Raw genomic sequence first — 12,924 nt, 5'->3', positions numbered from 1 at the left:
GGGACCGAGTAAGTCGGGCCCAGTGAATAATCATGCGCTCCCTGGAGTGGGCTGATATGAGACCCTAACGAAAGAGAGTGGTATGAATGAGAGAATGGGAAAGTGTACAGCGATGGGAATCCCCACTAGAGCAACTTTGTGGAAGCAGATGCTGCATGTGTCGGTATATCATCGGTACGGATAGACGAGACTGATAATGGTGAAAGATACTACAAGGCAGAGTGTAGTGCAGACGGCCACGTCCACAGCAGGCACGTCGGGGCAGGGACAACGCACACCCAGGGCAGGAACGGAAGAATACGTGCTACAACCTCTACAGATATACTAATGAGCAAGAACGGCCGAGTAAGAACGGCCTCCGAATGAATCAAACCAAACACTTTTTATTAGACAAAGATAGTTGGATGGCTTGCAATATCCTCATCCCTGCCAATATGCATCGGAAGGCTGTGCAAGAGAAAAACAAGTCGGATATCACAGGACTGATGTTAGATTGAACGAACCCCCAAACACCGGTGAAGCAAACCCAAATGGAGTAACAGACACATGCAGTTAGATGTTAGTAGGGGGGCTCAAATCTATTTGATCTCGAGCAGCTTGACGTCGAAGATCAGCTTGGAGTTGGCGGGGATGCCGGGGAGAGCACGCTTGCCGTAGGCGAGGTGAGGGGGGATGCTGATGCGGCGCTCACCACCGACAGCCATGCCGGCGACACCGATGTCCCAACCCTTGATGACCTCGCCCTTGCCGAGCTTGAAGGTGAAAGGCTTGCCCTTCTTGTTGGCTGCACGTATAGTTAGCACCCATTTATCTTCGAAAGCACATAGAACTCATGACTTACCATCGAAGACCTTGCCGTCCTCGAGCTTGCCGATGTAGCGCATGGCAACGGTGTTACCGGCCTTGGCGGCGACACCCTGACCCAGCTTCTTGTCGTCAATCTTGACACCCTTGACCTCCTTGACACCGAGGGTGCCGGTGGTCTTCTCAGCGGGCTTCTGCTGGGTGGAGCCAGTAGGGCCCTGCTCAAGGTTCTTGGCGAACTGAACCTTCTTGGCCTCCTTGCCCTCCTTGGCTTCCTTCTTCTCCTCAACGGGGGCGGCCTCGCCGTTGTTCTTCTTCAGCTTCTTCTGCTGCTTCTTGCTGAGGGCGGGCTCGGGCTTGGCCTCCTCGGGCTCAGCAGCGCGCTTGCCCTTACCCTTGGTCTCCTTGGACTCGACGAGCTTGGGAGCCTCCTCCTCCTCGCTGTCGACCTCGGTGATACGGGGGTTCTCCAGGTCGTCGAGGTCGTCGCTCTCATCATCCTCACCGATCAGGTCCTCCATGTCGAGCTCATCCTCATCGGGAGAAAGGTCGTAGTCCTCCTCATCGGAATCCTCGTCGTCGTGATCATGGTGGTGGTCGTCGGCGGGCATGACATAGTTACCGGTCAGGTAGATGGTGTGGGTACCGGTAACCTTGAAGAAGACGGGCTCCTCCTCGTTGACAACGATGTCGAGAGGCTGCTGGCAGTTCTACATGGAGGGTTAGCGCGCATACTCGCATGAAGAGATTTTCAAGCATCGCATACCTTCTCGGGGTCCAGGGTACAGATGACAGTCTCGTCGAGCTCAAGACCCTCATCAGACTCGCCATCAGACTCCTCGTCGTCGTTGGCGGGGGCCTTGCCCTTGATCAGCTTGGAGATAGCGGCCTTGAGGTCGAACTCGCCCTCCTCATCATCATCATCCTCCTCATCGTCATCCTCATCCATGGCATCCTCGAGCTCCTTGCGAGCGGCAGCCAGCTTGAGCTTGCGGGCCTTCTCCTTGTCGCTGGGACCACCGTTGACCTCCTCGTCGTCCTCGGAATCCTCATCCTCATCGTCCTCCCAGTCCTCATCATCATCATCCTCGCCCTGGAGGTCGAGACCAGGGGGGGCGCGCACAAGCTTCAGGGTAGCACGGGGGCGCTTGTTGGAGTCGAAACCGTCCTCGTACTCGGGAGCCTCATCGGGATCAATGGCAGCCATGCTGACACGGAACTGTCGCAAACGATTAGAAACAGGCATACAATGGCTTCAATGGGAGTGATTTCAGCTACTGACCATGGCAGAGAACTCCGGGACAGCGGGGATCAGAGCACCATTGGCGGGGACGCGCAGGGCGTAGACGGCAACGGGAGTAACACCGGACATCTTGACAAGAGATTATACAGATGCGAACAAGATAAGAATAGAAGAAAAAGAAGAAGAAGAAAAAATCAGACCAACGAATGGATGGTCAAGAAATGATGCAAGGGAAAGAAGGAAAGATCGTCTACCCGTAAAAGCGTGGTAAGGACGAGGAAGAGCAAGTGAAGGGGAGAGGAAGAGGAAGAAGAAGGGAAAAGTTTTGATGCTGGCAAACCTGCCGCCGCTTCGATGGCAACCGTTTCCCGCTGCTCTATTTTTTTTCTGCTACTGACTTTTTCCCGCAGCCAATCAGATGCAGATAAAAGGCGGATCTGCCGTTGCTCACCGCTGTGGATCCTGCCACGTCACGTGGGAGTAAAGCTCACCGCCTTGTACATCACATGATGAGCTGGTTTCCTGTTTTGGGAGCCGAACATTCCAGTCACTTTCGATGGACATCAATCAAAGTCAGGAACGTGTAGCAGACCCCATTGGTTCCTGCACGTTGCCGATCCACTCAGATCCAATGCCAGGTTACTAGTAAGTAACCTTCCAGTGATCTGGAATTGCCAGCGGTGACCGCTTCAAGGCCGCTTTCATCTCAATCTGCCACTCCTGTTCCTATCCTGCCGCCATGAATCCGGTAAATATGAACATCGCTCTCTATCACTCCTCTAGATGCAACTACTCCATTTTGTATGTATCAATTTTATATATTTTAAATCCCATTGTGTACTGGATCTATAGCAGCCTTTACCTTAGGTTTGATGACTATCACCTATAACCCACTGGTACTAGTGCTTCTCCTACGGTTTTTATATATATCTGGGCGAGTGCAACCCTTGGTGGATTGTAGTAGTGATATTCTGTCAAATATAACTGCGAGCTTCGTCTACGCCCAGCAGCAGCAGGACTGGTACTATAGTAATAATAAACTGCTGGGACACATACTATCTCCCCGTCGCCTGACTAGCTAGAAGTGATATATCATTATTGGTCTAGCGGTTAGTGCTTCGACACGAACTCTAGTAATGAATGGATCACACCCTTGTAACTTGCTGGAGAAACAGTTAAAATAGACTTCAATCCCAGCTATAATGTGGACTACTCACTCTTTTTCAATCCTATGAATAAAATAGGCCTCGTGATATTGCATCTACCCCGAGCTTAACCAACGTCATAATTTCAGCTTTAATAAAACAATGTCATCTCAAAATAGCTAAGGCCAACAAACACAACAGAAAGTCACATCTAATCAGCCAAACAGTCCATCTATCCAACATAGACCACTCAAACCCACGCAACCTCCCTGAACCACTCCACCATCTTGCCCACCAGTCCCGCTTCCAACCCTTCCACACTCAACCCCCTCAACCCCTCAGCCCTGTCCCTCGCCTTCTCCGTGACAAACTCCAATCCCCTAAACGGCTTCGCACTCCCATACTTCCCCTCCCAGAACCCCACCAACTTAATAGGCGGATTCCTCTCCGGATCCGCCACATCCCTAACCCGCTTAATCCACTCCGCGAACTCCATATCCTCAAATTCCAATCCGGCCGCCCTTAGAGCAGGAAGCAAATCCTTTGTCCAATGGAAGCTGTACGGGTTCAAGATGTTATACACCTCCACATCATCCACCTCCTTCTTCCTTTCCAGTCCTTGCTCCTCCTTATGAAGAGTAATATCCATCACAGCCGCAGCAACAACATCGACCGGCACCCACCGCATCCTCTCATCCAACCTCGGCAACGCCCCCACTGTAACTGCCGCCCGGAGCATCAGCGGAATCGCCTCCGTGGCATTCCACACCCCGTGCTTCGTATCGCCGATGATCTGCCCGATACGGAGGACTCGCGCATCAAGGTAGGGCGTGGCGTTGGCGCAGATATGTTCTGCGATGAGCTTGGATTGGGCATAACCCATTGATTGTGCAGCGGTGAGGGACTCAGGGAGAGTTTCGGGGATGGGGGAGACGGCGCTGTTGACGACGCTGCTGACGGAGGAGCAGAAGTTGAAGGTTGCGGGTTCGGGGCGCTGGGCTTTCAGGGCTAGAGAGAGAAGATTGTGTAGGGTGGGGAGGGTGTCTTGTGCCAAGCTGCTGAGCTGGAGGTTGAAGTTGACGGGCCAGGCGCAGTGGATGATGTCGGTGGTTTCGGTGAGGAGGGTGTTGTAGGTTTCCTCGGGGAGGGAGAGAGTTGGATGGGATAGGGTTGGGGCGGGGAGGGCGATGAGCTTGGCTTTCGAGGAAGAAGGGAGGGGGCTGTAGACGTGCCGGGTGTGTAGAGCATCGTGGAGGCGCTTATAGGCTTCAATTGGGGAGGAGGCGCGGATGAGGCAGTAGACTTTCTTTACGGAAGGGCTCTGTGCGAGTTGGTGCGCGATATGGCTGCCTAGGGAGCCAGTAGCACCGGTGAGAACCTAGAATAGTTAGCAGTGTGTACTGGCCTGGGTGTTGAGGGACACTTACAACATAACGACCAGGAAGCTCATTAGAATGGGGAACGTGTGGTTCAAAGTGACTGAATTGGGAAATGAGAGCACGCATTTGTTCATGGATTGGCTGAGAATCTGGAAGGGCTTCTCCGGACTGCACAGCGGCTAGATAACGGGCGAGCATGGAAATAGTGGGCTGCTCGAAGGCAATATTAAGTCCCAGTTGATGGCCCTTGGTGTCCAAGTTCTGGACGAGTATGGAACGCAGCTGACTGGCCTGCAGAGAGTCCATGCCCAGGGAGAAGAAATCGGCATCGTCGGTCAGCAGATTGGAATCCTTGAGGGGCAGAATCTGGAGAAGCTGCTTCTTGAGGAAGTCCCTCAGATCGGACTCAGACAGAACCAGCGTGCCAGTCATGGCGTCCACAGCGGCGTAAACCTCTTCAATCAGCGGCTGGAAGTTCTTGTAGAATGCTTGCCGGATGATGGTGCCCTTATCAGTCCGAGGATAGGGAGTGTCCGCAGGCAACACTCGAACCATGTTCTTTGAGAGCTGTCCGAACGCTGGTAGTGCCTCGTGAGCCTTCTCAACAGCTGGCCAAATACTGTCTATGATATCCTCATCGGAGAGTGACTCGGTGCCAGGGGCACGGATGACAGCCAGCCCGATGTGGGCTTTGCCTGCTCCGAATGCAATGGCTTCGGCAACAGTGCTGCGCTGTCGGACTCGTCCTTCCAGGTCAAGTGGGTTGACCTTCTCTCCGTTGTATAGAACGATTGTATCATCTAGCCGAGCATAGTACTTGTATGCTTCCATAGTGGGATGCTTGACAAACAGATCCTTGGTGGCGTACGAGCCGTCAGGTCGGTTGGTCATGACCTTGGAAGGCCAGCCGTCCCGACACACGAGCTCGAATACTCCCGGGAAGCGTTCTTCGAATCGCAAAAACTTTTTGACGGTGTCAGATGGACGGAGCCAGTCCCATCCCTTGTCGTCACGAGGCCTGGTCGACATCATGAGCTGGCCGGTCTCAGTTCTGTATATATGTTAGTAAAGTACCCGAAACACATTTCAGAATCCACTTACGATCCATAGTGGCTGATGAGATGAACATCATTTTCGACCAGCAAGTTACCCAGAGAGTCCGGGCACGCGGAGCCTCCAAACATGACAGCCTTTAGCTTAGCCAGAGCGGATATTCCCTCTCGTGTCTCAGCCAACAGTTTCAGCGCATAGGGGACACCGTAGAAAACTTCAAACGAATTGGACCCCATGATCTCGAGCAAGTACTGCCTTGTCAATGGGAGATTGGCATTATACAGGTGCAGCTGTTTGCTAGCGTGAATCGTCCGGAACAGACAACTGATTCCATGGTTGTGATAAAGAGGCAGAGTGACAAACCCAGACATGTTCATATGTCCAGAGTAGTTCTTCAGCGCAGCAGATTGCGTATGAAAGATAGGTTTCGGAAGCCCAGTTGATCCACTGGAGTGAATAATCCATGCAATGTGCTTGGACTCAATCTTCGGATCGAGATGCGGGACCAGATTCGTGTCGACATCTTCCGTGATGGGATAGTGATAGTTTTCCTCAGTTGGAATCTCATCAATGACTAGCTCAGGTACTCGCTTCTTGATTTCCTCGGCGGTGTCTCGGAAGGAGCTGTGAATGAAAACATGTCGAGACCCGGTTCTCTCTAGCAGCGAGACATAAGCATCTACGGAGATCCTGGTTGATAAGAGCAGTCCAATGTGACTCAATTTGGCCAGTGAAAGCAGCATCACCAGGTAGTTGAGATCTGAAGGTCCCAGTAAAGCGATGACTTTGGGAGTTTCAGCCGACGACTGGCGAGGCGGAATGCGGTCTGATAGCACCTTGGAGACGCGGAATGCGAAGACATCCAGTTGCTGCAGTGGATAGTCCACATATTCGATGCCGGTCCGCGGGTAAGAAATGATGGGCTGTGCGGCTCCAAGTGATGCACGCTGACGAACGAGCTCGTCAATGGTCGAGGGTTCGTAAGATTCTAAAGGAAGAATATGATCGCCTTTAGACAGAGGCTCTTGTAGCGTGGGTGGTTGTGGTGCGATTGTGGAGAGCATCTTGGGTGTTTGGAGGGCGTTGTTACATATAGAAGCAGCTTGTAAGCAGGCTCAGTCTGAAGCAACTCAGCTTGATGAATGAAGAGGCGCCAGGCCTTAAAGTAGTTCCAGATACACCATCGTTCAATGAAGACCATGTCCGATGCCGTGATGGAGGGCTCGGAAATGCTAGCGCAGTCCGGATATTTATCCGACAACGGTCTCTGCGCGAACTTCACCGGAGACAATGCATGCAGCAAACGCCCTACTATATCGAGATTTGAATATTATATATATTATGACAATGCATACTTAAGGTGAAAGATAACAGGTCAGTCTGATCTCCTCGACTTTCAGAACTATGGTCATAATTTGGGTGACTTGAGATGGCATTTCGGGTAGAATTTGCACGACGGTATACATCGGCCGAAGAACAACTTTTCCGAGAGGTTAAAGTCAGACACTTCTGAAATCGTAAGCAAATCATGGGTTATCAAGATGGATACATAGTGAAGGAGATGTTTCCGAGATCAAACGAAGCATAGTGGAGAAAGAATCAGGGCAAATGCGGGGTTTGAGCTGATCATGGAGATCCACTGCGGATTCCTCTCCGGGGGTCATTCGCCACTGTCCCACTGGCTACGGATGCAAGTCCTGCCCTGGCCAGATATTTGGGTTTGATATCCGCTGTATACTACCCGACTTTGATGGAAAACTCCTGTTAGGCGCGTAATGGCACGGGCAATTTAGAGAGACGGCTCTGCTCTAACCACAGGAAATGGCCACATTGGGTAGTCAGCAATAAGGGCGTAAATTGGAATGGTGCTAACTTGTATGGCGCGTAGAAAATAACTCAAGGTCTTCGACCTACTGGCAAACTAAATACACGCTATTGATTGACATTTATTGATCTCAGAGCCACAAAGTGGATGAGAAACATGAGAGATCGTGGAAAAGCTAGAATAGGGAGTTGTCACCGTATAGAAAACAGTTGAGATGAACGAAGGCACGAAAGTATTGAAGCTCTATTTCAACATTAGTTAGGTCGATAAAACAGCGCAGGCCACTATTGAGCCTCAGAGTAGCTAGGAACACTGGCTTCCACTACTCCCGTATTAACAGGAAGGTCACATGCCTGGGATTGCATCTTAGTCTGCTTTTTGAAAGGAAATTTGTGAGCGTTCGGCTGCATGCCTCTATTCGAGTCAAAGTGTATGAGAGAAATGCTATACTTAACGCGACCCCTTGGAAAGCGGGTCTTGAGGACCCCAGATTATCACGTACAATGATTTTGCAGAGGTGAGGACGAGGGACTCGGATATGCTGGGCTGCCGAGTAACCTGGAGATTATTCGCCGATGGACCGTGGCACAGAACTCATCTATGCCTTGAAGTTCGGTCATTCCGACAATGGACATACCTGCTTTCACTGGACAAGGCATCCTTTGCATGGATGGTTGCACCATAAGCTAATCAGATGCAGATTAAGTTTATAGATCCTTGCTAGAACAAGACCTGAAAAGAAAAATGCTTGTAGCTAAAGCTTAGGAAAGCCAAATACTTTACCTCCATGCTACTTTCTATAGGTGCAAGTGGTGACTGGCTTCTCTGTGATCCTACTATGTATTTCTCTCACGGGATATATCTTCCAATTCAACCTCTAGCCAACCCACGGAGGGGCAAGACACTAATCCTTGCCATGAATCAATTCCTAAGCCTCTGTAACGTGAGATGTGAGTCTTGGATGCTGTGGAATGCTCGTATCTGCATCTACTCAGGCAGCATCTATACCATGTTGCGCGTCTCCGCTTGACTAGGCAACCTCCGACGGAGATCTAAATCATGATTCACCTCTCTGCTTAAAGCATGGCAGTCAGTTTGACACAATGGCTGCAATTGTAGTCATATATCGTCGTCAACTCTGGTCAAAGCATCCTTGGATCCCTGCTTCTTTCCAAGACTTTGTGGCCACCGGCGGGTATATAGTCGAGGAGGTCCTCTCTTTCATTCATGCTCTCGAGATCATCCCATCATTCTTATCCAAGCGCATATTCTATCCATCATCTTTCATACACTTAACTTAACTCCAGCATTCCTCAACATGCTTTGGGAAAAGCCAGGTGGCGGTGAGCCAGCCCAAACTACATGGGACCTCAAGGAGCCCTTGACGGTCAAATGGTCCCACGTCTCGTGCGTACCGGCCTCGAACTCATTTCTCTGCAGTAGCTGACTGCAAACAGCGGAGAGGAGAACAAGGCGTTCTGCATCTACCTCACCAACCGTGTTGACTACCCCCCTGTAACCGAGCTGGTCCTGCGCTACGCGGTCATGGGCCGAGATGAGATTACTATTCCTCCACCAGGACCAATGGAAATCCCTATCAAGTGTGTTATGCCTGCTCTAAGTGATTTGTAAGGGAAATGCTAATCTTTTCTCCTAGTTGCAACTACCGTCTCTGGGCTAGTGCTTGTGGAGATCCTGAGACTATCTATGCTGAAACGGAGCTGTTCTGCATCGATATTAGGCACAATGGTGATCTGTAGTTGATGCACGAGCTAGCACAGTGACTGCAGTGTGCATGAAGTCTTTCATATAATGTATGCTGAGTAGTGGACGGGTTTCGTGTTTGCCATACGGCAATCACATTTAAGTGTCTAGTATTGTTGACCCTCAAGCTACGATTGCTAGTATGCATTGATGCTATTGCCGAATATTCGACCGAATAATCTTGTAGATAGTGGATAACACCATATCACAAGCCAATTTGTCATATTAGCGATGCAGTTTCTGTCCCTAGGTCGGGCCAGAATTTCGGCCGAACTCTCGGTCCAAGAAGCTATATAGATCAGCACTCTCCGGCACCGACGAGCTCAACAAATACAACTTCAATTCAAACAAAACAAAGGACGGTTTGAGTCTATAGTTTGGTTCTCTTCTTTATTCATTATTCATAATGGTCAAAATTGCAATTGCTGGTGGCTCTGGCGGTAGGTCCTTCCCGCTGTGCCTGCTCTGGTCAGTTATATTACTGACCTTCAACCAGGTGTTGGCCGAGAGGTCATCGACGCACTCATTGCTGCGAATAAGCATGAGATCATTGTCCTTACCAGAAAGGTTGGCTATCTCATCATATTCGTAGCAAATGGGGGTATTGTGACATTAACCAGCCCCTGCAGGATGCCCCAGCCAATGATCTTATTCAAGGCATCACTTGGGTAAAGGCCGACTACAACGACATTATCCAATTAACCAAAGTTCTGCAAGGAGTGCACACTGTTCTCTCCTTCGTCACTGCGCAGGATGATCCCACAAGCACCGTTCAGAAGAACCTCATCGATGCCGCTGTGCAGGCCGGAGTGAAGCGCTTCGCGCCGAGTGAATGGGCCTCGTGAGAATTCTGCATCCTGGTTCTACCATCATCCAAACACTGACCTAGTACAGGTCCGGCTTAGATTACCTGGACTGGTACGCTTACAAAGGCGAGACGCGCCGATATCTCCACGATCTGAACAAGGAAAGAAAGGTACGCTCAGGCAACATCATACTGGGCGAAATAGCTCACAGTAAATAACCAGGTCCTCGAGTATACTCTCTTCCAACCCGGCGTGTTCGCCAACTATCTGACCCATCCACATCAATCGGCCCGCCACCTGCCCACGATCGGAACTCCCTTTGATTTTGCCAACCGCCGAATGATCTTGGTGGATGGGGACGATAAGGCCCGTCTCACCTGGACGGCTGTTCAGGACCTTGCTGGAGTTGTAGCTAGAGCTGTCGACTACGAGGGCGAGTGGCCGGTGGTTGGGGGTATCCAGGGTGCTAATATCTCCGTTGGCCAACTCATAGCTTTGGGAGAGAAGGTTCGCGGTGAGTTTATAATCTCTAAGGCTATGTCATATAAATTGTATGTTGACTATTTCTCTCTAGGTGGGCTGCCCTTCACAATCGAACGGGTGAAGGCGCAGGACCTTGAAGCCGGAACGTGGGAAACCTCATGGACACCAACAGTGGATCACGCTTCCATTCCGCCCGAGCAGGCGGCAGTGGCTTCAAAGTATATGACCAGTCGAATTATTTTGGCGGCTGATGCTGGCTCCTATCTAGTCTCCGATGAATGGAACCGTCTACTGCCTGACTTCAAATTTACAGCCATCGAGGAGTTCTTGGCTGAGGCGTGGAAGGGAAAGGCTTGAGTATGCGGTCGGGAAGGCTGATACGGATACGCAGGTAGAGGGTGCTATCTGGCTTAGTAAATATAACGCGTCTTTAGAGACATTATTTACGCCATAGCGTATTGTACTAGGGCTGATGTGAGCATGGCGTTGTTCCGCCGAATTCGGGCGAATCCATTTCCTTAGCCCGAGATCGTGCCGCAGACCATCGCTCTTCCAAATCAAATCCCCTCACCCTTGAATCGAGGATACACTAGACCTATTTGCCAATGACCGAGATAGACCAGGAGGAGGGTCCCCAGACAAAGCGGAGAAAAGTCCGCAAGGGCACGCGAAGTTGCTGGGAGTGTAAGCGGCGCAAGGTCCGGTGCATCTTCAGCCCCTCCACCGGTACTATCTGCGATAACTGCAGACGACGGGGATCTACATGCATCAGTCAGGAGCTCCCAGACAGCCCAGTATTTACGAGTAATGACACGGTTGATGCTCGACTCGACCGAGTGGAGAGGTTCCTCGCACAGCTGGTTAGCCCGGGCGCTACCCAAACTGTATCTTCCGAAGATCACTCTGAAACTCCACCGACTTCTGGGACGTTAGACAATCATATGGAATCTAATCAAGAAGAACATGTGAGTACAGTCCTGACATATAAATTCTAATTACCTAGAGCTGAGGCCCCAAGAGCCGTTACCAGTTAACAGCATCACCACCGGCCAATATGCATGCATTAATCGCGACCTTCTCGAGGCATGGCCCAGCCAGAGGGATCTGAACCATATCTACACCCTCCCTGTTGGAATATCAACGTACATGAGCTATGGAATCTGCGCCCCTAACTTCACCTCCACAAACCATGACCTACCGTCATCCAAAGAAATGCTCCAACTACCTCCACCGACCTCCCACCCCGTCCTAATCGCCCGCAAACTACTCACTCTGGGCATCTTCCTCCAAGGCATTCCCCCATCCTCCATCCAAGCCCTAGCCGACCTATCCATCTCCCACCACGACATCATGTCCCGCGCCGTCACCCGCGCCACCAGACTAGTAACGACCAACGATGAACTCACCCCTTCCATCGAAGGCGTGCAATGCATCATGCTCGAAGCCCAATACCAGAACTTTCTCGGCAACCTGCATCAAGCATGGCTGGCCACTCGCAGAGCCACAGCCATCGCACAAATGCTGTCTCTCCACCGTGGACTCCCACCATCATCCCTAAAGACTCTCGACCCAGCCACCCGCAACACCCTAAACCCAGACTACCTGTGCTTCCGCCTCGTCGAAATGGACCATTACCTCTCCCTGATGCTCGGCCTCCCACCCACCTCCCTTGAGGCACGGTATCTCTCCCCAAAAGCCCTAGAGACATGCACGCCGCAAGACCGCATGCACCGCATGCACTGCATCGTGGCAGGACGCATACTCCACCGCACAGACGGCGACATCAATAACCTCTCCCTCACCCAGGATATTGACTCCATGCTCCAAAACGCAGCTGCCCAAATGCCTCCCCAGTGGTGGCTCATTCCAGACCTATTACCCAGCCATACTCCCAAAGACGCCATCCACAACACCCTCCGTCTTACTCACCACTTCACGCACTATCAACTCCTCCTCCGCCTGCACCTGCCCTACATGCTCCGCTCATCCCAAGATACTACGGTGTACGACCAAAGTAAACTCACCATCATAACCGTAAGTCGCGAGATTCTCTCCCGATATATCGCTTTCCGCACCTCGGATCCAGCGCAGTATTACTGCCGTGGGGTGGATTTCATTGCTTTTGTAGCTACTACAGTGCTGTGTATTGCGCACATAGACTCCCCCAGCAATATGCAGCACGGGAAGGGAACAATAGCCACCTTCCTCGCGCATAGCCGACCTAGTGATCGCGGGATGATGGAGCGGACACTTTCGATTATTGAGGATATGGCGGGCTCAGGGTCAGGGACGGATGAGATTGCGGGGAAGCTGGCAGGTATAATGAGACATTTGTTGGGGGTGGAGGAGAGTGCTGCTGGGGGTGTTGGGTATGTGGCTAGGGAGGGGGGTGAGGATAAGAAGGGAGGAGGAGGGGAGTATG

At 51.4% G+C, this 12,924-nt stretch overlaps 5 protein-coding genes across 5 annotated transcripts; 3 read left to right on the top strand and 2 right to left on the bottom strand.

Moving 5' to 3' along the window:
* Positions 1–578: 578 nt before the first annotated feature.
* Positions 579–2,176, bottom strand: An11g05510 (uncharacterized protein; the record flags this gene model as incomplete). Its single annotated transcript, XM_001394500.3, has 4 exons — positions 579–784; positions 842–1,514; positions 1,571–2,023; positions 2,087–2,176. The coding sequence occupies 4 exons, from the start codon at positions 2,174–2,176 to the stop codon at positions 579–581; spliced, it is 1,422 nt and encodes a 473-aa protein (XP_001394537.1).
* A 1,266-nt stretch (positions 2,177–3,442) lies between these two features.
* Positions 3,443–6,688, bottom strand: An11g05500 (uncharacterized protein; the record flags this gene model as incomplete). The annotated part of the gene is made up of 3 exons (XM_001394499.1): positions 3,443–4,570; positions 4,620–5,622; positions 5,673–6,688. 3 exons carry the CDS (start codon positions 6,686–6,688, stop codon positions 3,443–3,445), a joined length of 3,147 nt encoding a protein of 1,048 aa, XP_001394536.1.
* Positions 6,689–8,767: 2,079 nt separating this feature from the next.
* Positions 8,768–9,209, top strand: An11g05490 (hypothetical protein; the record flags this gene model as incomplete). Its single annotated transcript, XM_059750280.1, has 3 exons — positions 8,768–8,856; positions 8,907–9,077; positions 9,107–9,209. The coding sequence occupies 3 exons, from the start codon at positions 8,768–8,770 to the stop codon at positions 9,207–9,209; spliced, it is 363 nt and encodes a 120-aa protein (XP_059601604.1).
* Positions 9,210–9,619: 410 nt separating this feature from the next.
* Positions 9,620–10,859, top strand: An11g05480 (uncharacterized protein; the record flags this gene model as incomplete). Its single annotated transcript, XM_059750279.1, has 6 exons — positions 9,620–9,653; positions 9,710–9,780; positions 9,834–10,054; positions 10,108–10,189; positions 10,224–10,533; positions 10,594–10,859. 6 exons carry the CDS (start codon positions 9,620–9,622, stop codon positions 10,857–10,859), a joined length of 984 nt encoding a protein of 327 aa, XP_059601603.1.
* A 993-nt stretch (positions 10,860–11,852) lies between these two features.
* An11g05470 (uncharacterized protein) lies at positions 11,853–12,919 on the top strand (the record flags this gene model as incomplete). Its single annotated transcript, XM_059750277.1, has 1 exon — positions 11,853–12,919. A coding segment is annotated over one exon (1,067 nt), but the record flags the coding sequence as incomplete, so codon positions are not given.
* Between the last annotated feature and the right edge of the window lie 5 nt (positions 12,920–12,924).

The sequence above is a fragment of the Aspergillus niger genome, assembly GCF_000002855.4.
Source record: "Aspergillus niger supercontig An11".
Lineage (NCBI taxonomy): Eukaryota > Fungi > Ascomycota > Eurotiomycetes > Eurotiales > Aspergillaceae > Aspergillus > Aspergillus niger.
This window is presented reverse-complemented; position numbering and strand designations above follow the sequence as displayed.